The sequence below is a fragment of the Theropithecus gelada genome, chromosome 2 (assembly GCF_003255815.1).
Source record: "Theropithecus gelada isolate Dixy chromosome 2, Tgel_1.0, whole genome shotgun sequence".
In the NCBI taxonomy this organism is placed as follows: domain Eukaryota; kingdom Metazoa; phylum Chordata; class Mammalia; order Primates; family Cercopithecidae; genus Theropithecus; species Theropithecus gelada.
In genome coordinates this window covers 25,823,466-25,847,535 of record NC_037669.1, presented here as the reverse complement: position 1 = coordinate 25,847,535, position 24,070 = coordinate 25,823,466, and the positions used below count along the sequence as shown (strand labels likewise).

General features: G+C 36.6%; 1 protein-coding gene across 22 annotated transcripts in view; it reads left to right on the top strand.

Moving 5' to 3' along the window:
- CBLB (Cbl proto-oncogene B) overlaps positions 1 to 24,070 on the top strand; it is a 214,407-nt gene that overhangs the window by 82,528 nt on the left and 107,809 nt on the right. For 20 of the 22 annotated variants that reach the window (XR_003118095.1, XR_003118094.1, XR_003118093.1 and 17 more), the window contains exon 4: positions 9,536 to 9,682. The exons of the other annotated variants lie outside the window; for them this stretch is intronic. Coding sequence is in view for 9 of the 20 variants with exons in the window: in XM_025375667.1 (XP_025231452.1) it covers positions 9,536 to 9,682 (147 nt within the window). In the remaining 11 variants the exon portion in view is untranslated. The remainder of the gene's footprint in view (positions 1 to 9,535; positions 9,683 to 24,070) is intronic. 22 annotated transcript variants of the gene reach the window in all.

The window sequence follows — 24,070 nt, the reverse complement described above, 5'->3', positions numbered from 1 at the left end:
TAGTATTGCATGACATAAGCATCAGATAGATGAAATTTTTCCTCCTATGGTTCATTTGTGTTTTACTTATCCTATTCCAAAAGAACAGTATTGAAGTGAGACACAGATATCAATAAGGAAAATTTCCAGAGCCAGAAGAAGGAAGGAACTGTCAGGGAACAATTAGTGTGATGGGAAACTATGTAATGCTTCCTCAGAAAGTATGACAAATATGTTTCATTTACTTGAGTTTCTGGAAACTGCACATGAGGGATATAGCATTAATTTCCTTTGTCTTGTTGGTATTCTGTTTTACCATTCATGAAGAAAGAAAAAAATGTGAGAGAAAAGAAAAGGTCTCAGAACTCACAGAGTAAAGCTATTTTTCTAATTTAAAGTCAAACTCCAAGTTTTAATTCTCTATTAAAGTGGGTTTTGGTTAAAAATTGTTTTCTGTAAACTAATTTTATAGGCTATTCCTATCTGTTCATTAGCACTGTTTTGGGGTCAGCAAATTATTCCTTATTTATAGTTTAAAAATATTTTTTATAATCTTTGAAATTAACAAACTTTTATTGGATATCTATTTTAAGAAGTTGTAACAGGTATAAGACTTTTTCTTCTGTAACAAAGACATGTGCTCTGTTAGAGCTGAAACACAGTATCTATGTAAAATAACCATGGTGCCCTTCAGGGAAACCTCTGTGCCCTGGCAGATAAAGTGTTGTGGCACGTCACATATAGGAAGGGGTAGGGAAAAGATTCCATGGAAGTATTTTGACATAAAGCTGGTGCATTTGAGAATTCAGCAGGCTGAGGCATAGAAACATTGTATCAGAGCGGGGTGCTTAACTCAAGGAAAGCAGACCATTCAGATAGCTTGGGGAGAAAACAGAAGTAGTGTGAGAAATGGTGGAAAGGGCACTAGAATACTTGAGGAAAATATTATTTCCCAGAATTTCTAACTATATTCTATTGAGTAAAAACAAAACAAAAACCATCCTTGATTTGTCAACAGTGATAAAAATGATGTAACAAGTAGAAGTAGGATTTTCCTGCTGGGTTTGGGGTAGAACTTGGAAAAAAAAAACTGACCAAATATATCTTTTTGATCCATGCATTTAAAATTAAGGTAGAGGATCAGGAGCAATAAATATGGATTAACTGACTCCATTCAGATTGCCACTTCACTGTTTTATGATAGGCTACTGAGAATAGCAAATAATAAAAAAGTTAATGTAGATTTGTTTAAAAAATTTGTTACTACTGTTGTTTCAAGGTCAAGTTTATTTTGCTTGTTGATGAAAATGGTCTTTTATCACATAACTCTAAGTCATAGAAGTATAGTTTGAATTTCCAATGTTTGTAATGTTTCTTTTTCTTTTGAAAAATAATCAAAGTTCTGCAGTGTTCTCGTTGCTTCTGTGTGAATCTCGTAGCAATCATAATTTTCCATTGTGTTTACAGAACTTTCATTTTGTTTTATCATAAAGAAATGAAAGAATGGATTCTTTTTTCTTTTTTGTCTTAAATAACGGAGTGGTCTCCATTTTAAAGGTTTATTTTACAAAAAGATACTTGTTACAGATTAGGTTTCATCAAAAGAAGTTAAATACTAAAGAAAAAGGAGTTTTCTTTATTGAAATAGATATTGTTAAGCTTTTAAACCAATTGAAAGTATGAGTGATCATATTATGCTGTAGTAGGTTTTCGTAATAAATTTTCCAGATAAAACCATTTAGTGAAATCGTCAAAGAGATGTTAATCCTGCTTTAGCATTGATGCAAAGTTAAAATAACTGACATTAAAAAAATCATTCTGGAAACTTTATTGAATATATTGAGGTAAGGTTTATTGTGGTTCTTCTCTTCATACATACTGCTGTTAGAATTCTAGGAGGTTTCAAAATCCACATGAATGACCCCATTCAACCCTCAAGCTGTCCAATTCCTGACTTAATTTACCTTCACTCTGCTGTAGCTACCAGTTGCAGGGCCAGGTGCTTTTTGGCCAGAACTGCATCACCCTGGAAATTTTAAACACACTCACTCTCTTCTGATTGCCATCTTTTTCTGGTTCCATCTCAGCTTTGTTCCAACTGCATTGTTCTTTAACTTTGGAGCTCTCTAAATCCCTTAAATTCATTGGGTATAGGATTCTGTCATCTTCATCTTTGTAATATCAGTGCCTAGACCAAGCCTGGCGTATGATAGGCACTCAGAGATTTGAAGAATAAATGACTAAATGATTGTATCAAATACTTGCCCATTGTTTGCTGTTTCTGAATTATACAAGGCTATCATGATAATTGATGATCTTAATAATGTGAAAATATGATTCTCTTACCTTAGTAAGAGAGCTATCAGTTTATTGGATGATAGTTATATGGAAAAAGAAGAAATGCTGCTATAAGTGTTTATAATTTTAAACAAAAGTGGTAAGTAGAATTAATAAATAACTTACTGATTGAAGATTTTCAAAAAATTAGATGCATCAGGATCTTATCTACATGTCTTATGTATTTTTATTCAAAATTTTTAGAAATGAGGAAACAGAGAGGTTAAGTAACATTTTCTTTATCTTTAAGCAGGCTGAGGATATTAAGCCAGTACTAACAAACTTAAGGACCAAACTCGTCAATATGTAAGATACTAGAAAAATTAATCAGAATATATTTTGAATATCTTTTTGGAAGCTTCTCAAAGGACATTACATTGAGCATGATAGGCTGGTATGTTATTTCATGTTTTAAGTAAGGCATTTGTAAATTGTCCATTTAAATCTATTTATTTTAGAAGCAAATATATTTGTCCTGTGAAGAGCATCCTTATTTTGAGGGATAGCTTCTTGCTGTTGATAAAACTTTGTAGATAATATGTTGAAAAGAATACCACAGGCCGGGCGCAGTTGGCTCACACCTGTAATCCCAGCGCTTTGGGAGGCCAAGACGGGCGGATCACTCAAGGTCAGGAGTTCCAAACCAGCCTGGCCAACATGGAGAAACCCCATCTCTACTAAAGTACAAAAATTAGCCAGGTGTGGTGGCATACACCCTCTGGAGGCTGAGACATGAGAATCGCTTGAACCCATGAGGTGGAGGTTGCTGTTAGCCTAGATAGTGCCACTGTACTCCAGCCTGGGCAACAGAGTGAGACTCTATCAAAAAAAATAAATAAATAAAAAGAAAGAATACTACAGAGAGATCAAAGAATGCTCAAAGTTATCTCTCCCAGCCAGAATTTTGGGTGTAACCTCCCTAGACATGCTAGTGGTGGATGAGGTGTTTAACAAAGGAAATGTAAGATCTTCCTTTAGTTGCCAGTTCAGTGTAGTTTTTTGGAATTAGTTTACTAAATTTCTGTTAAAGTGATCAGTTTAGTATCCAAGAAGTAAAATGGAGCAAGTTGAAAAATTGTCCTTCTGCCTGTGTTTCAGTTTAGATTTTTCCTGGGTGCACTGCTGACTTCTCTTATGACTTTGGGTAGACTCAGTCTTTATTGGTCATTGAACTTTTAATGTCTGTTGTGTCCTCCCCTTAGATACATTTAAAACTTTAAAGCATTTGGGCAGGGGAAATGGGTAAGGATCCAGTTTTATTTAAGACTCTCAGGACCCATCTCAGTAATAGTATCTATTCCCATGAGAGAGAAATGAAAGGCAACACTTACATCAGCCTAGTCTCCTCACTTAGGAATCACAACATTCCTAAGGTCAGAAACAGTGTGGAGTAAATCTCTGAACCCATTTTGGAGGGCAGTACATCAGAAATACAGTGGAAATTGCTCTTTAGCTGGATGTGAGTTTCATTTTAAGCACCTCTGTTTTTATTCTTTATGTCCTGCCTTTCTTTTTATGTTGAGTTTGTTTCACCTTGTAAAAATTAAGAAAAGCTGTTCTAGCTTTTAAATGTGAGAATTGAATTATTAATAGATTTTGGGTAAAAGTGTCATCTCCCATTTCTTCTACCAATAGCAGCACATTCTGACAGACTTTGCACCTCACTGAAAACAGTCATTTAAAGTTTTCACTAATTCAGCATTTAAAGCTTTTTATTTCCTCCTCTGATTTATAGCACAGCTGTTTCTGGAATAGAAAAAACTCGAGGACTACATGCAATATAATTAGATTACATTCTTTGTGTGTGTCTCCTGCATTTAGTGGAGGCTACTAATCAAATCTTGATATATTTTCTATTTGTTTTATGAATTTAATTCAAGTCAAGATGGCTATAATTAGAGCAGATTACTCCTACCACATTGTATTATGATGATCTCTTCATGACTTTTTGTTTCACACTATGTGACAAATTCATTAAGGGTAGCATTGTGCCATCCTCCATCAAGCGATTATATACTTCCTTTGTGCTTATTATGTTGACTATAGCAATGTTAAACTGTTAAAACTTGCTAATAAACAGTGAAGCTCCATCATTCCAATAGAGTCAGCATGCTAATTCACTGTAGTTCAAATCTACATTCTAGTTGAATCCCCACAATGTAACTTGACATTTGGAGAAATTGATTCATACCATTTTAAAGAAATATGATATAGGCGACAGAATCCAGGATGAAAGAGGTACCTTGTTACTTAGGTGATGACATTGTGGATGCATTTCACGTCTCTCTTTCTTTCTTTTTAATGTAGCTCTTCTCCTTCCTTGGTTTTTACTCCTCCGTCCCTCTTTCTTCTTCAAGGCTCCTCTAATGTTAACATCTTTGGCAGTTTGGCCAATGTTGACAACTACTTTTTGATTATTTGGTATTTTAGAATACTTGGTATTTTAAAAAACTTTTATTGGCCGGGCGCAGTGGCTCACGTTGTAATCCCAGCACTTTGGAAGGCCTCGGTGGGCAGATCACGAGGTCAGGAGATCGAGACCATCCTGGCTAACACGGTGAAACCCCGTCTCTACTAAAAATACAAAAAATTAGTCGGGCGTGGTGGCAGGCACCTGTAGTCCCAACTACTCGGGAGGCTGAAGCAGGAGAATGGCGTGACCCTGGAAGGTAGAGCTGGCAGTGAGCCAAGAACTCACCACTGCACTCTAGCCTGGGTGACAGAGTAAGACTCCGTCTCAAAAAAAAAAAAAAAAAAAAAACTTTTATTGTAAAATTATTTATTGTAAACAAAATCCCATGTAAAGCAAATGAATAAATGTGATGGTTAATGGAATATATGTGGAAATAAGAAGCTTCTCTTTTAAGTGAAAGAACTGATATCAAAAATTTCATCTAAAATTTATTAAAATTAAAATTTCTTTTATAAGATTATTCAGTGTATTTCTGGGCAGATTTGTATTTAGTTGTCTGGGGATTGTTTTGTTTTAGTGTCAGAAATATATTCTTACTAAGTATCAGACCCTTTATTAGGCAGTCATCATTTTAGGTCTTATGATGATGGGAAATCCCATGGGCTTAGGGAAAATTGGCTAAGTGTGGAAAAATTGCATAATAGAAAAAAATTCCATTTACAAAGATGTGTGATTGTTTCTTTTCTTCTCTCTATGTCTAGATGGTTAGAGATGATTGTATTCTTGGATTGTTTTATTTTCAAAATTGAAAGTTTTTTTTTTAAATGGGTGTCAGTCTGGGCACAGTGGCTCATGCCTGTAATCCCAGCACTTCAGAAGGCTGAGATGGGTAGATCACCTGAGGTCAGGAGTTTGAGACCAGCTTGACCAGCATGATGAAACCCGGTGTCTACTAAAAATCCAAAATTAGACGGGCATGGTGTGGTGTGGTGCATGCCTATAATCCCAGCTACTTGGGAGGCTGAGGCAGGAGGATCGCTTGAACCCGGGAGGCAGAGGTTGCGGTGAGCTGAGATCACGCCATTGCACTCCATCCTGGGCGACAAGAGCAAAAATCCGCTTCGAAAAAAAAAAGTGGATATCAAAGGATGCAGAGTCGGATGGGGGAATAAAGAAAGCACATACTACATAGCAAAACATTGTAAACAAAAATAAGTCACAGTATCATATAAAAAAGAAAATGTATTTGCTATGATAACAAATTTAAATGACATTAGATACCAGAATTAGTTTTTGGTTCTTTTTTTTTTTTTTCCTTTTAAGCTCCAACAGAATAAGTTTGTCAGTTCTTTTCATACCTTGCTGTAGATTGCAACCTCTACAAATATGTTAAATAGTAGATTTCTAAGATGATTATTTACATATATATGGAGTGTGTGTGAGTGTATAAGTATAAAGTAAATATATATATTCTGGAATGTGTATGTATATATGCATATATATATATTCAAATATTTTTAACAATATGAGCTTGAGTTTCTTTCAAGACTAAAGGCAAAATGTATTTTTTCATTGCCTTATTTTGTGCAAAAAGCCAAATAAAATTGTAGTGATCCATTTACAGAAGCCAGCAAATAGAAGTATATACACATTTTATAATCAATCAGTGAGTATTTATATAGATACTAGTGATTATTAGAGCTTCTAGACTATAAAAAATGTTACTATGTTTCTTTTAAAGTTCAGGGTCTACATAGCCAGTGGATCAGATACCCAGAATGGGTAATCACTGGCATGGTGTTTCAGACTTTAGATCTAACAAGTAAAAATTTAAAAAAAAAATTGGATATGATTAAAGGACAAAGAATCAAGGGAATGGAGTACAGCCAATTCAGAAAATAAAGAACAGTTGGTTTACCCTAATTATAGTCATCTTGATTTTTCTTTTTTCTTTTGTATGTATCAATTGGAAGTTTGGTAAAATTAAATCTTTAGCCCAATTATAGAAATAAATTCATTGCAGATTTCCTAAGGTGATTTTATACTTTTCTTAAACTCAAATCTTAGAAGTTGGGAAGTTGGTTGTAGTTTGTATTAGCCACAAGTCTTTCCTTTGATATAGTAAAACAGTTTACTTTTTATTTTTTAAAACTGAATATCTTATATCTACCATCATCTAAATTGATGACATGTTAACATAAATGACAAAATCATATTGATATCAAAGATTCAACTAATTAACAAAAGTTTTACACCTGGATTAGGTTGAGTTGTGCAAAAGTGGCTGAATCTAATAAAATGATATAACATTTGTGTATATTATAATGAATTTTGCAGATGGTTTATGGGCACAGGTCAAGCATTAAAATAAAGCCTATGTAATGACCCCCCCCCCCCCACTTTTCATCAAAAAGCTTTTCATAGATAAGTTATGGAAATAGGTGAATTTTTTTTTTTTTTTTTTTAGTTTTTTAGGGAAGATGAATTTATTGACTTTATAGAATATCTTACTGCATTCTTCTTATTACTACTTTTCCCACTTTTGATCATGAGTATCTTTATTCTATATTCATCTTATACAGGAAGTGATGTGTCTCCTTTGTAAATGTTTTAGAAGGAGTGTCACCCAATGGTTTTATTGTCAGGTACATATTACATGATCTCCTTGGTAATAAACATGAGTTTTTGTTATTATTTGACAGTTATTAAACACAGATACATTAGTAAATATGGAGCAAAGAAACATAACTTTCAATGACAAAGTTCTGTTGATACATTATATGGTTTTATATGTTGTAAATTTGATGACTTTCTCTATATTAATTTTCTGCTATATTTTTATTGAGTGCTAATACACTTGCCTCCATTCACCTCCCAACACACACACACACACACTCTCTCTCTCTCTCCCCCTCCCTCCCTCCCTCCCTCTCACATATATACAGGCGCACATACACATGCATAATAGCTGAAGCTTCAAAATGAAAACATATGCAGAATGTACCTATTGATTTCTGGTCATTCTGAGTAAAAGGGGATATAAAGAAACACGGTTTGTTTAAAACTGGGAAGTTACTTAGTATTTTGTGTTTTAATTGCTTCTTACCTATCTAGCACTAGTAGTTTTATGCCAGTTAACGTAATATTGAAAATTTAAGAAATGTTAGCGAGGATTACAGGTGATTGATAGTACTATTTTGTAGTATGAAGCCTGGTTTAAATCTTGCCAGAATCTCCGGAACTTAATATGGAAATTAGAATAGAGGTGACACCTGTATCTCCGTTCTAAACCATTTTGTCATACTACTACAGATTTTTCCTTCTAAAACAGACTTCATCAAGTCTTCAGAATTCTGGATCTGTTAATCCATTTGACTCTCGATTTATTTCTTTTCTCTTTATTTTTTTGTTTGTGAGACATTGTCTCACTCTATTACCCATGCTGGAGTGGAGGGACGTGATCATGTCTCACTGCAACCTCTGCCTCCCAGCTCAAGAGATCACATCAGCCTACCTGATAACTGGGGCTATAGGCATGTGCTCCCACACCCTGCCAATTTTTTGTAGAGATGAGGTCTGCCATGTTGCCCAGGCTGGTCTCAAACTCTGGGCTCTAGCCATTTGGCCGCCTCAGCCTCCCAAAGTGGTAGGATTACAGGGGTGAGCCACCACGCCTGGCCTGACTCTCCATTTCTTTTTTTTTTTTTTTTTTTTTTGAGACGGAGTCTCGCGCTGTGTCACCCAGGCTGGAGTGCAGTGGCGCGATCTCGGCTCACTGCAAGCTCCGCCTCCCAGGTTCACGCCATTCTCCTGCCTCAGCCTCCGAGTAGCTGGGACTACAGGCGCCCGCCACCACGCCCGGCTAGTTTTTTGTATTTTTAGTAGAGACGGGGTTTCACCATGTTAGCCAGGATGGTCTCGATCTCCTGACCTCGTGATCCACCCGCCTCGGCCTCCCAAAGTGCTGGGATTACAGGCTTGAGCCACCGCGCCCGGCCGACTCTCCATTTCTTATAGTAGTACCTCTTAATGAGGAAAGCACATTAGAATTGCCCAGGGGGCTTCTAAAATATGCACATATCTAGAACCCATCCTCAGAAAATCTGGTATTTCGGTAGGAGTGGCAAGTATGTTTAACAAAAACTGTGCATTGATTCAGATGCCTCTTTATGTCATATCCCAACCAAAGTTTCTTACTCTGTCTCATGTTATTTTCTCCAGTTACCCTCTGCTCTGCTTTAACCATGCCAAAAATGATATAATACAAATACATTTTCATTTTATACTTATGTATTAAACTTTTGTACATGCTGTTTCTACCGCCTGAAATACCTTTTACTTCCCTCTCCATCCTCCCTTTCTCTCCACTCCAGGTCTTTTATCTGTCAAACAATGAGTTTTCTTCCTAGATTCTCCTCTGATAGCAAATCTTTCCTTACTCCCCCAGGTAGAAATAGTCACTCTCTCTTTTATGTTTACCATTTATATTTGATTATTATTTTTTAAGTGTCAATCTCTTCCATTAATCTGTGAGCTCAGTGAAATTATGTAATTTATCTTATTTGTGTTTATGTTAAATGAATACATGGATGACTAATAAATTGACAGCTTTGTTAGGAATTAAAATTTTCAATGTTTTCATAAACATTGTTTTTAAGGGCAGCATTCAGTTGAGGTTTTCATGATCAACCATCAAGACGTACGTTGATACATGCATAACATTTGTCTTAATATATTTTCCCATAAAAATTTGTATGCATATAGGTATTTATTTCTTATCTTCATTTTTTTCCCTTGTGCCTACAGACGAAATCTCACAAAACTGTCCCTTATCTTCAGTCACATGCTGGCAGAAATCAAAGCAATCTTTCCCAATGGTCAATTCCAGGGAGATAACTTTCGTATCACAAAAGCAGATGCTGCTGAATTCTGGAGAAAGTTTTTTGGAGACAAGTAAGTAAAAATCATTTTTATAGCTGCGGATCTATCTTGCAAGAGTTACTGTATCCTCCCTCCAGTTGGATATGGTATGTATTTTACTTGAGTGTTTTGTGAATGTATTTTATTATTTTTGATAAGCATTTTGATTAATTGGTAATTTTTGTAGCCACCAAAGGTATACCTCAATAATACAGTAGTTTTTTAATGACTAAGTAAATATACAATGTTATTTATTACATGAGCATTCATTGAGTTTGTTCTGAGAAGCAGAAGTATGTAAGAGTCTTTATACATGAGAAGCTGATAACTTCTTATAATTTAATATATGCTTAATACACAAAATAAAAGGTAGAAGGGAATAGATACTTTAAAAATGGCATAAGTAGATTGCTCGGACAATTTAGAGGGGAATAGTTGCTTTGGGATCAGTGATCAGGGACTGCTTCCTGGAGGAGGTGGTATGTTAAGCTTGGTTAAGATCTGAAATCGAGGTGAGAGAAGGCCCTGGCACCCTGATCCAGCCTTTCTTTGTTTTACTGCATAGAGATTATATATATGTGAATAAGATATGAGGATAACATTATCACAAAGATGTAGCCTGTTGCAAAGTAGCTAAAGATGTTTTCTGTTAGGTATGCCCTACAGAGAGATTCTGGTGAGTTTGGTAAATAATGGAATTGAATGTCTAAAGTCAGCATAATTTATATACAAGTTGCAAAACTCTTGTCATCAATTTCTCAGTAAAATGATCAAGAATGAGCATCAGGAGGCAAGTGGTTTCCCCAGTAACTTTTTAAGAATTACCTTTAATGAGAGCACATCCTCAGAATGTCTTAGAATGTAGGCAAAGCCCTGGCTGAGTAGTAAGGAGGAAGTGTGATTGCTTACATAGATTAGTGTTTTAATCTTGTATCAAAGGTCTGTATTTGTCCTTTAACTGATGAAATTAGACATCAAAATTGTTAATAAACACTTTTTTTTTATAGTACTTTGCTATGGGAACTACAATATTGGTTTTCCTTTGTTTTTGTTTTTGTTTTGTTTTGTTTTTCTTACAAAGTATTGTGTTTACTATAGTCGTCATCAAGATTGGAATATACCTACATAGAGTAATGTACATTTAATTAAGCACATACTTTTTTGGCAGCCAAAATATTAAAGCCTATTTCCCACATTATACTAAAATGTATTCAGACTTACTTTTAGGCACTAAAGGATAAAATACCATTGTTGCCATTAACATGGAAATTCTGTGTTGTAGCAATCTAGTTATTTATAATGTTCCTGTATTCATTCAGAAATGAAGAATTTTAGAAAAAAGTTTATCCTTATCTGAATTAGAATAATACAGACAGCTAAGACTATATACTAATTAAATATTAATTGTAGAAAGTAGAACAGTCCTGCCAGGTTCGGGATGTAGGAACTGAGAGGGTTTCCTGTAGTTGCAGTTCATGTATTAACATTGTAAGCTTAGTTCAAACAGTCGGTAACCTTCAAAATAAACTTTCTCTTTTAAAGTTTTAAGAAAATATATAGGACAAATTGATTGTGGTATTTCTTTTTGAAAACTGAAACTTCTGGTGAGTTATAAAATTGTTTACTTGTCATAAGGTCAATAAAAAATGGAAAGATTGCTCATGGGTTTTATTAAGAGAGGAGTTTACTTTGCTGGCACTTCAAGCCACAGAAAATTATGCATTTGAGACAACTTTATTTCCCTTTATTTATAACCACAGACATCAAGGGGCTGAAATTTCTCGTCAACTGCTACATGAGTGAAATCACTACTACATCAAATGAGGGATTCTTGAAATAGTGATTAGTTACTTTCCCTACCTCCCAAGTCTTTTCATCTTTGTCCACTGTTTTTACTGAATTGAGAAAGCTGCTTAATTTTTTTTTTAACACTTTTAATTTGTGGATAACTGCCAAATTTCGTGCTCCTTTTGGAACATATATGCATTACCATAGTCATCCAAATTAGCAATTCCTTTATTAGATAATTGGAGAAAGTATTTTTTTATTCTTCCTAGGTTTTTACCTTGTGGTTCCATAACATTTTATTGAATGAATGGACATATGCATGAATAATGTGCATCCTTTCAAAAGGTTGATTTTTTTTTTTTTGTCATTATGCTCTAGTATTGTTTATATTTTCCCAAAACTTAGTTCTCCTGTGGGAGCATGCATGTCATTTATCTCACTGTTCTTTGAGGCCATGTGAGATTCATGGAGGCCATGTGAGAATGCTTTCATTTAGCCTAACCAGTGCCTTTAAACTTGAAAACAACATTCTCTTGTAAAACAGAACCATTAATCCATTCATGAGGGCAGTGCCATCTCTTAAAGGTTCTACTTCTTAATTCAGTCACAATGGCAATTAAATTTTAACATGAGTTTTGGAAGGGGCATTCAAACTATAGCACTGTTGTTTTTGAAGACATGATTGTGCTACCTTCTCTGTTCAGGGCCCAAGCCCAGCAGCCAAGAGGCACTGCCTGCCTTGTGGCCCAAGGGGAACAGTAACACAACATGTATCATGGCAATTTGTTAGGAAATTCTGTTTATGGTCAATTTTTATGCAAATGAATATAATATTTTAACAACACAGTTATGCTTTTCCTTTCATAGTCTGTTGACCAAGAGATAGAAATCTGTAGGAAAAGAAAAGTGACATTATTGAATAAATGTGTCTGTCTATGTTCAGCAAAATGAGACCAATACTAAACTGAATCTTCACACTCTGGAATAATAGCTTATAATCTAGAAACTTTAAGCATGAAGCTTGGAAAATATATTACTGCCTGTTAAAAAAAGAAGCACATTAATGTGATTAGACTCTGGGTAGCAGTCATTTTTCTCAGCAAGTCAGGTAGCAGCTCATGAACTACTTATTTAAGTACTTTTTGACATTGAGAAAAGTGATTGATTAAAGTGATGATTTATAAGATTTTAGTGCACGGGTCACCTGAGCAGTGCACACTACCTAATATGTAGTCTTTTATCCCTTACCCCTCTCTCACCCTTCCCCACCACGACCCCAAAGTCCATGATATCATTCTTATGCCTTTGTGTGCTCATAACTTAGCTCCTACTTGTGAGAACATTCGATATTTGGTTTTCCATTTCTGAGTTACTTCACTTAGAATAATGGTTTCTAGCTCCATCCAAGTTGCTGCAAAAGTCATTATTTCATTCCTTTTTATGGCTGAGTAATAGTCTATGGTGTAAATATACCATATTTTCTTTATCCACCTGTTGGTCTGTGTGAACTTAGGTTGGTTCCATATCATTGCAATTGCAAATTGTGCTGCTATAAACAAGCATGTGCATGTGTCTTTTTCATAAATGACTTCTTTTCCTTTGACCAGGTATCTGGCAGTGGATTGCTGGATTGAATGGCAGTTCTGCTTTTAGTTCTTTAAAGAGTCTCCATACTGTTTTCCATAGTGGTTGTTACTAATTTACACTCCCACCAGCAATGTAAAAGTGTTCCCTTTTCACAACATCCACGTCAACATCCGTTGTTTTTAAAGATGTTTAACAACATCTATTGTTTTTAATTATGGTCATTCTTGCATGAGTAAGGTGGTTTCTCACTGTGGTTTTCATTTGCATTTTCCCGATGATTAGTGATATGTTGAGCATTTTTTCATATGTTTGTTGGCTGTTTGTATATGTCTTTTGAGAAATGTGTGCTCATGTCCTTTGCCCACTTTTTGATGGGATTGTTTTCTTCTTGCTGATTTGCTTGAGGTCCTTGTAGATTCTAGATTCTAGTCCATTGTCAGATGCATAGTTTGCAAGTATGTTCTCCCACTGTGTGAGTTGTCTGTTTACTCTCCTGATTATTTCTTTTGCTGTGCAAAAGCTTTTTAGTTTAATTAGATCTCATTTATTTATTTGTATTTTTATGCATTTGCCATGAATTCTCTGCCTAAGCTAATGTCCAGAAGAGTTTCTTTGATGTTTTTTTGTAGGATTTTCATGGTTTCAGGTCTTAGATGTAAGTCTTTGATCCATCTTGAGTTGATTTTTTAATAAGGTGAGAGATGGGGATCCAGTTTCATTCTTCTACATGTGGCTTGCCAGTTTTTCCAGCACAATTTATTGAATAGGGTATCCTTTTCCAAATTTATGTTTTTGTATGCTTTGTCGAAGATCAGTTAGCTGTAAGTATTTGGCTTTACTTCTGGGTTCTCTATTCTGTTCTATTGGTCTATGTGCCTCTCATTATACCAGTACCATGCTGCTTTGGTAACTATAGCCTTGCGTTGTAATTTGAGATCAGATAGTGTGATGCCGCCAGATTTGTTCTTTGCTTAGTATTGCTTTGTTGATATGGTCTCTTTTTGGTTCCATACGAACCTTAAGATTGTTTTTTCTAGTTCTGTGAAGAATGTTGATGGTATTTTGATGGGAATTATAGTGAGTCTGTACATTGCTTTGAGCAGTGTGGTCATTTTATTCTTCCCATCCATGAGCAGGGGATGTGTTTACATTGGTTGTATCATCTATAATTTCTGTGTTTCAGTGTTTTGTAGTTTTCCTTTGAGAGAGCTTTCACCTCCTTCTTTAAATATATTCCTAAGTATTTTATTTTATTTTTTCAGCTATTGTAAAGAGGATTGAGTTCTTGGTTTCTCAGCTTGGTTATGTTGGTGTATAGAGTGCTACTGATTTGTGTACATTGATTTTGTGTCCTGAGACTTTACTGAATTCATTTATAAGATCTGGGAGCTTTTTGGATGAATCTTTAGGCCTTTCTAGGTATATGATCACATAATCAGTGAACAATGACAGTTCGACTTCTTCTTTTACAATTTGTATGCTGCTGCTTTCTTTTTTTTTTAAATCAGATTGCTCTGGCTATGACTTCCAGTACTGTGTTGAGTAGAAGTGGTGAAGGTGGGGATCTTTGGTTCCAATTCTCAGGGGGAATGCTTTCAACTTTTTGCCTTTCAGTGTGATGTTAGCTATAGGTTTGCCATATATGGCTTTTATTACTTTTGGGTAAATCTCTTCTATACGTATTTTGTTGAGGGATTACAAAGGGGTGCTGTATATTATCAAATGCTTTTTCTGGGTCTATTGAGATGATTATATATACTTTTAAAAATTCCATTTATGTGATGTGTCACATTTATTAACTTGCATATGTTAAACTGTCCTTATATCTCTGAAACCCACTTGATTGTGATGTATTACTTTTTTGTTGTGCTGTTGGATTAGTTAGCTAGTGTTTTGTTGAGGATTTTTGCATCTATTTTCATCAGAGATACTGCTCTGTAGTTTGTTGCTGTTGTTATGTCTTTTCCTGGTTTTGATATTAGCATGATAGTGGCTTCATAGAATGATTTAGGGAGGATTCCCTCTTTCTCTGTCTTTTGGAATAGTTTCAGTAGGATTAGTACCAATTCGTCGTTGAATGTCTGGTAGAATTCAGCTGTGAATCTGTCTTGTTCTGGACTTTCTTTGTTTGCATTTTTAAAATTACTGATTCAGTCTCACTGCTTGTTATTGTTAGTGTGTGGCAGTAAACCTTACCCAGCTCTCCTGCAGTTGGCAAGGCTGATCTCACTCCCACAGTGCTCTGCTAACAATGTTTGGTTTAGATCCAGGCAGCCTGTACACAGAACTCAGACCTGCCCCAGGTCATAAGCTTCTCCACATAGAAAGCTGCCGTGGCTTTCAAAAACCCATGCACCTCTTTGTCTGCCTACAAGGCCAGGCACCCAGCTCCTACTCTCCTGTCTGTAGCACACTTCCCGCTTGCTGCAACTCCTCCCGTCCCATTCTGTTCAAGGGAATTTTTTCCACTCGAGATTATATTACAAAATTCAGTTGGGAGGTTTTCTTTTACCCTGTGTCCTTTCCCTGAGGTCATTGGCTGACTTCCAGAGGGTCCCTGTGAAATATAGTCAGGAATAGCTTCCCTGGGTTCCTGCTGGAGACTGGGAATACCTACATGGCTCTTCCTGCTGCGGCTCTTACTTTTTTATTTCCCTAAGTCTGTTCCAGCTGTTAGAGGGGTAAAGGGCTTCTCCAATGGCCTGGATTTTCCGATTCCCCAGTGGGGATGTGCACTCGGAGGCAGGCTCTCTCCCTCTCACACTCTGAGGACTTAGAGTTTTTCACCTGTCTCATGTAGTAGGCTGTAGCCTACCAATTCTTTCACAGGGTCTGTAGATTCTGTTTTCTTTATTTCCTGCGTTGGTTCTTTGAAAATAAATTCACAGTGTGAATCTCTGCACATTATTCTGTCCTTCCAAGTGGAAGAGGAATGCTAATACTGCCTCCAGTCTGCCATCTTGGGGAAAAAAAAAAAAACCAACATTGAGAAGATATAGACATAAATTTCCAAACAAATTATAATTCAATTAGAAACATAGATACTAACTTTTGAATCTTCTTATGTATCCTGTCCTCTTCATACTTAACATTCTCTTCTTCAAATTTAAATTCATACTCTGCATTACCCCAACAACCTTCTGATTGGTCTCCCTATCTCCAATAACAACCTACCCAATTGTTCTTAGGGGACCAGTGAGCTCTCTAAAAAGCAGAGCTAATCATTCCAGTCTTTTGCTTGAAGTGTTTCCATGAATATTAATTCTAGGTTAAAGTCTAAAATTACATTAACATCACAAGCTTTATAAACTTTTTTTTCTGGCTTCTTTTTTTTCTGCTTATGATTTTTGTATACTTAACTCATCTGCAAAGAAACAAACGACTCAATACTATTCGTATTTCCTGATGTGTGTCTCATTTTTTACTCCTCGTTGTCTTTGGTTTCTTATGTTGCATTCACTGCTTGGATAGGCAGTCACCCATGCCCTACCCAGTGTTGCCACTTTAGAAGCTTTACTTTAGTACCCTAATGGATATCCCTACTCTGTGCTGCCAGGTACCTGAGCTCACATCTGTCATAACAGATTACAATGAACTGCTGACGTGCCCCCATTTCTCAGTTGAGAGGTTTCCAATAGACTAGAAAGTTTCTTTGGAGGCAGAGACGGCATCTTACTTATTTTTGTGTTTTTGAGCCTGACACATTTCCTGGAATGTTTAGGCAATAATTTTTTTGCTTTGTTTTGCTTTGTTTTGTTTTGTTTTTGAGGCGGAGTCTCGCTCTTCTTGCCCAGGCTGGAGTGCAATGGCGCCATCTTGGCTCACAGGAACCTCCACCTCCCAGGTTCAAGCAATTCTCCCACCTCAGCCTCCCGAGTAGCTGGGATTACAGGCATGCGCCACCACGCCCAGCAGTTTTTTTTTTTTTGTATTTTTAGTAGAGGCGGGGTTTCTTCATGTTGGCCAGATTGGTCTCGAACTCCCAACCTCAGGTGATCCGCCTGCCTCGGTCTCCCAAAGTTCTGGGATTACAGGCATGAGCCACCGCGCCCAGCATCAATAATAATTGTTAACAGACTACGTGAATAACTGCATGGATGGACAATGTCTATCCTCTACTTTCGATCTGCAATGCCTTCATTATATACAAATTGATCTCTTTTTAAATAATCAGTTCCTACATTTCTATTCCTTAGATGCCTCTCTTCCCTCTTCCTTTTCTTCTGTCCCAGAATTTTGACACCTTTCTTTAAGTTCAGTTCAGAAGTCCACTTTCCTGAGTTTTTCTCATTCATTTACACCCTTCCATGTGATCTATGTTAATTACTGTATATTCTGGTTGCTGTTGTATTTTAGACACATTTATATTTTAAAATATGTTTATTATGTAGGTCTTTCTTGCTTGATTGCAAGAGTCTTCAATGACTTTCTATGCAAAAGTTGGTGAAAACAGACACGTTTATTAGGTTGTTCTATGTCAGATTTTGTATTCAGTGCTTTCACATATGCTAGCCTCATTTTTAATGTAATCTTTAAGCTACTCTCTAAATTGTTGTTGAATGAGTCTTTTATGTACTGTATACATTATAGACATTCAGTAGTTGTTAGTTGAATGTATGAATATAAGATGCAACTTTTCTGCCATTTAAGCTCTCTCTTCCTTTACTTATGTCTGTTCTTCAGTTAAATTGGCTTATTTGGCTCTTTCCTGACACATCAGCAATGATAGGTTTCTATGTCTTTGCTCATATTGCTCCTTCTACTTGAAGATTTTTATAATCTCTGGCATAAAAAATTCTTACTAATCCCTCAAAGATAATCTTGCTCATGATTTTTCCCATTAGTGTTATTACTAGATCTCTTCTTAAACTTCTCTAATCTCTGACTTATCTTCTGCATTTACTATTTTTATGGTTTTATTAAAATTATTTGTCTAGTTGTCATACTTCCCCCTAGACTATATGCTCCATGACATCAAGCTTATTTATTCATCTTTGTATTTCTAAAGTAGCTCAGCACAATGTTTGATATATAGGCTTTCAGGAACCATTGCACATTTAATTCAGATGAGTTGAGAAGTAGAGGAATGTGCATGATCATGTGTTTGTGTGAGGTGGAGCCTACTTGCTTGATTGACTGGGAGACAGCATACTTAGGGTTAGGCATGCACACTCTGGAGCTAGATCATCTGTCCCTGGACAGGTTCTGACTGCAACATTTACTCACTATGTGCCTTTGGGGAATCTAGTTGGTTTTTCTATGCATCTTTTTCCTCATTTATAAAATGTGAATGATACTAATAATAGCTACCGTCTGTGTTTGTTATGAAGACTTAAAGTAGCTAAACCTTACCTCTAAGGCACATAAAACTGTGTCTGGCATATAATAAACATTCTGTTTTGTGGAATAATTAACCAATTTAAACTTTTATTTTATTTATTTATTTATTTATTTTTTTTTTATTTTTATTTTTTTTGAGACGGAGTCTCGCGCTGTGTCACCCAGGCTGGAGTGCAGTGGCGCGATCTCGGCTCACTGCAAGCTCCGCCTCCCAGGTTCAGGCCATTCTCCTGCCTCAGCCTCCGAGTAGCTGGGACTACAGGCGCCCGCCACCACGCCCGGCTAGTTTTTTGTATTTTTAGTAGAGACGGGGTTTCACCATGTTAGCCAGGATGGTCTCGATCTCCTGACCTCGTGATCCGCCCGCCTCGGCCTCCCAAAGTGCTGGGATTACAGGCTTGAGCCACCGCGCCCGGCCACCAATTTAAACTTTTAATAGTGCTCCAGATACTACCAGCATATTAATTAATTAATTCTCTAAATAATATAATTTACATTTGACTTTGTATGATGGCGGTTTCATACTCCCTAGCAATCTAAAAGCAAAAAAAAAAGAAAAATTAAAAAAATTATTTTATATGTATCCCAAGATAAAAGTAGAATTGAAGATAAGAAATTGTCTTGGTTACCATTGGGGGAGAAAATGATCTATTTATAGCTCAATTTATTGCCTCTACGATTGATTTCCTGCAAAAGCGATAAGGACCTTCTTTGGTTTCCTGTATGTTCCTTTCACTTTTACTAAGAAACAAAGGAAAATACTTTCTTTACCTTTCCAGCGAGTGAGATATATATTCTTCTAGCATATTAACTAGATCAGTTTTCCCTCTAGGTAAAGAAAACACAACTTAATTATATTAAATTAAAAGAGGGGGTATACAGGAGAAATTAAGAGTTTTTACAATGAAAACTTCTAGCAGAAAGAGAAAGAAAAAAGAACTAAAGTAGGATTCAAAGAATCACTAGTTAATATTTCTACTAGTTAGCCACCTCCCTTTGTTGCCTGTTAAAAAAAAATTCAGGTATGTTTATGTCAATAAGGAAAATAAAAACTTACATATTTATTGGAGGCCTATTTTGTTCAACTCATTGTAACAAGATACAAAACAACTAAGATGCCAATTATAATTTTCTACCTATAAGCAATATTCAATTTGGGGAAGACAGGATATAAAAAGAAGATAAATACTTAAAATCAGCTCTGTACAATTAGAAAATCACATAAAGAATGTCACAAATAGTAAATTAATTTACTAGTACACGCATACCTCAGAGATATTGTGGGTTTAGTTTGAGACCACTGCAATAAAGTGTACATCACAATGAAGTGCATATTGCAATAAAGCAAGTCACATAGATTATTTTTGGCCTCCTAGTGAATATAGAAGTTGTATTTATACTATACTGCAGTCTGTTAGGTGTGCAGTAGCATTATGTCTAAAAATATGTATGTACCTTAACTAAAAAATATTGCTAACAAATGCTAACAAGCAGCTGAGCCTTCAGTGAGGTGTAATCTTTTACCTGCTGGAGAGTTGTGCCTCGATGTTCATGGCTATTGACTGATCAGGGTGGTGGCTGCTGAAAGTTAAGGTGACTGTGGCAATTTCTTACAATTAGGCAGCAGTGAAGTTTACTACATCAATTGATTCTTCCTTTCATGAAATATTTATCTATAACATGCAATGCTGTTTGATAATATTTTAGTCACAATAGAGTTTCATTCAAAATTGGAGTCAATCCTCTCAAACCCTGCCACTGCTTTATCAACCGTATATGCAATTTTCTAAATCCTTTATTGTAATATCAGCAATGTTCACAGCATCTTCACCTGGAGTAAATTACATTTAACAAAGCACTTGTTTTGCTTCTCTATAAGAAGCAACTTTTTGTCTGTTCAAATTTTATGATTTGCATCAATTTAGCCACATATTTAGGCTCTACTTCTAATTCTAGTTCTCTAGCAAATTCTACATCTACAGTTACCTCTTACACTGAAGTCTTGAAATCCTCAAAGTCATCCATGAGATTTGGAATTCACTGTTTCCAAACTCCTGTTAATGTTGATATTTTGACCTCCCTTGAATCATAAATGTTCTTAATGACATTAAAAAGGTGAATCCTTTCCATGAGGTTTTCAATTTTCTTTGTCCAGATCTATCATAATATATGACAGCTATAGCCATAGGAAATGTATTTCTTTTTTTGGTAAGACTTGAAAGTCAAAATGGCTGCTTGATTCATGGGCTGCAGAATGAGTACTGTGTTAGAAGACATGAAAACAACATTAACCTCCTTGTACATCTCCATCAAATCTTTTGGATGATTAGGGGCATTGCCAATGAACAGTGCTATTTTGAAAGGAATTGTTTCCTCTACACAGCATCTCTCAACAGTAGGCTTAAAATATTCAGTAATCCAGGTTTTTGTTCCATTTGTAGAGCACAGAAAGAGTAGATTTACCATAATTCTTAAAGGACCTAGGATTTTTAGATTGGTAAATGAAACTGTCCTTTGAAGCTTTTTTTTTTTTTTTTTTTTTTTTAAATAACAGAAATTTATTTCTCATAGTTCTGAAGGCTAGGAAGTCCAAGATCAAGGTGCTGACGAAGTGTCTGGTAAGGACCCACTTCCTAATTTATGGATGACCAAACATCTTTTTGCAATATCCGCACATGGTAGAAAGGGTGAGCAACTATCAGAGGCTTTTGTTTTTTTCTTTTTCAACCTTTATTTTGGAGGTTATTTAGGGGGTACATAGGCAAGTTATTGCATTTTGCGTGATGCTGAGGTTTGGGGTATGATTGAACCCATCACGTAGCTTTGAAGCTAGGTATTGACTTCTCTCTAGCTCTAGCATTTTCTAGACAGCATTTTCTTTCTTCTTAAAGGCTGTTTCATCTACATTAATTATCTGTTGTTTTGTGTAGCCACATTCATCAATGGTCTTAGCTAGATCTTCTGTATAACTTGTTGTAGCTTCTACATCAGCACTTGGTGCTTCACCTTGCACTTTTATGTTAGAGGGAGCTTCTTTTCTTAAACTCAATAAACTAATTTCTGCTAGTTTCAAACTTTACTTCTGAAGCTTCCTTAATTCTCTTACCCTTCATATAATTGACGAGAGTTGGGGCCTTGTTTTGGATTAGGCTTTGGCCTAACAGAATGTTGTGGCTAGTTTGATCTAACCAAACCACCAAAACTGTCTCCATATCAGCAGTAAAGTTATTTTGCTTTCTTATCATTCATGTGTTCACTGAAGTAGCATTTTTAATTTCCTTCATGAACTTCTTTCCTTTCACAACTTGGCTGTTTGGTCCAAGAGGCCTCACTTTTGTCCTATGTCAGCTTTAGACATGCCTTTCTCACTAAAATTAATCATGTCCATAATTAGATGTAAACTGAGAGACTTGTGACTATTCCTTTCACTTGAGCACTTGAGGCTATTTTAGGGTTATTATTCGGCCTAATTTCAGTGTTGTTGTGTCTTAGGGAATAGAGAGTCCCCAAGAGAGGGAGAGAGAAAAGAGAACAGTGTTGGTGGAGCAGTGAGAATATACACCATTAAGTTTGTTGTCTTACATGGGCATGGTTCATAGTGCCCAAAAACTACTGGTTTCACACAAAAAAATATTGTTTTGAAACTGAAAAACCGGGAATGATGGCAACAATAGGTATGAATTGGGATATGGCAGCAATTGGCTAGACCTGGGTGCCAGCTGTTTTTTTTTTTACATGATCTCTCTTCCAATTCATCACAGTCCTTTCCTGGGCCTCTTTACTCATTTACATTATCTACCTGGTCCCCAGATAGTTGACTTTTTAATATCTGAAAGCTGTTTGGAACCACTGGACTAATAGTGTGTGCCCCTGGATTTATAGAGGTCCTGGTCTTAATCCTCTAAACATCTGTTCTCTTCTCTGCTGGATGTGTCTACTTGGGTCAATAAAGGGAGAGACAGTCTCCTTCTAGAGCAAGGATCTTAAAGCCTCGTAAAATAGAGGTAGTATTTCTCCCTGGGTCAAAGGACAGGCATTATCCATTATAAAATGTTTGGGTTCCTCAAGTTCTAGATTCTACTCCAGAATCAAACCCACAGTTTATGCAGATGTCACCTGGCCCTCTTTGCATTCTTTTAGGAGAATTTGTGTTTAGGGAACAAGTGCAAGGAAATGCTGGTACTCTAGCCACTGCACTTGCTGGGAGTTACAAAGTCCTTTGACTCTGACCCAGTCCTTTGACAGAAACCCAGTGTCTTCTGCCACTATACATGAAACTGATAGGCCAACTTGTTAGCTTGCAAGAAGAGTAGAATCTCAGATTCTTTGATTTTTTAGAATCATGTTCTGCTGGTAGAGAAAGTGTGACTTAATAGCAAAGTAAATAAAACTTATATTAGTCTTTTCTCATGCTGCTGATAAAGACATACCTGAGACTGAGTAATTTATAAAGAAAAAGAAGTTTAATGCACTCACAGTTTCACGTGACTGGGGAGGCCTCACAATTGTGGTGGAAGGCGAAAGGCACTTCTTACGTGGCAGCAGACGAGAGAAAATGAGAGCCAATGTGAGATTTCTTCACTACCACAAAAATAGTTTGTGGGAAACCACTCCCATGATTCAAATACCTCCCACTAGGTCCTTCCCACAACATGTGGGAATTATGGGAACTACAATTCAAGATGAAATTTGGGTGGGGACACAGCCAAACAATATCATTCTGCTGCTGGCTCCTCCCATATCTCACGTCCTCATATTCCAAAACACAATCATGCCTTTGCAACAGTCCTCCAAAGTCTTAACTCATTCCAGCATTAACTCAAAAGTCCACATTCCAAAGTCTCATATGAGACAACAGGAGTCCCTTGCACTTATGAGTAAAATTTAAAGCAAGCAAGTTTTTGATTTTATGAGTAAAATCAAAAGCAAGTTAGTTACTTCCTAGGTACAGTAGGGATACAGGCATTGGGAAATACAGCCATTCTGAATGAGAGAAATTATCCAAAACAAAGGTTCTACAGGCCCCACACAAGTCCGAAATCCAGAGAGCTGGTCAAATCTTGAAGTTCCAAAATGATTTCCTTTGACTTCATGTCTCACATCCAGGGCACGCTGATGCAAGAGGTGGGTTCTTGTGGTCTTGGGCAGCTCCACCCCTGTGGCTTCGCAGGGATACAGTCTCCCTCCTGGTTGATTTCATGGGCTGATATTGAGCGTCTGTGGCTTTTCCAGGCACACGGTGCAAGCTGTCGGTAGATCTACTATTCTGGGGTCTGAAGGACAGTGGCCCTCTTCTTACAGCTCCACTAGTCAGTGCCCCAGTGGGGACTCTGTGTGGGGTCTTCGGCCCCACATTTCCCTGCCGCACTGCCCTAGCAGAAGTAGGTCTCTGCCTTTACAACAGATGTCTACCTCTACAAGGGCCGTGCCCCTGCAACAAACTTCTATCTGGATATCCAAGCATTTCCATACATCTTCTGAAATCTAGGCAGAGATTCCTAAACCTCAACTTCTTGACTTCTGTGCACCTGCAGACTCAACACCATGTGAAAGCTGCCAGGACTTGAGGCTTGCACCCTCTGAAATAAAAGCTTGAGTTCAACGTTGGCCCCTTATAGCAGTGGCTGCGATGCAGGGCACTAAGTTCTGAGACTGCACAAAGCAGCAGAGCCTTGGGTCCAGCCGATGAAACCATTTTTTCTTCCT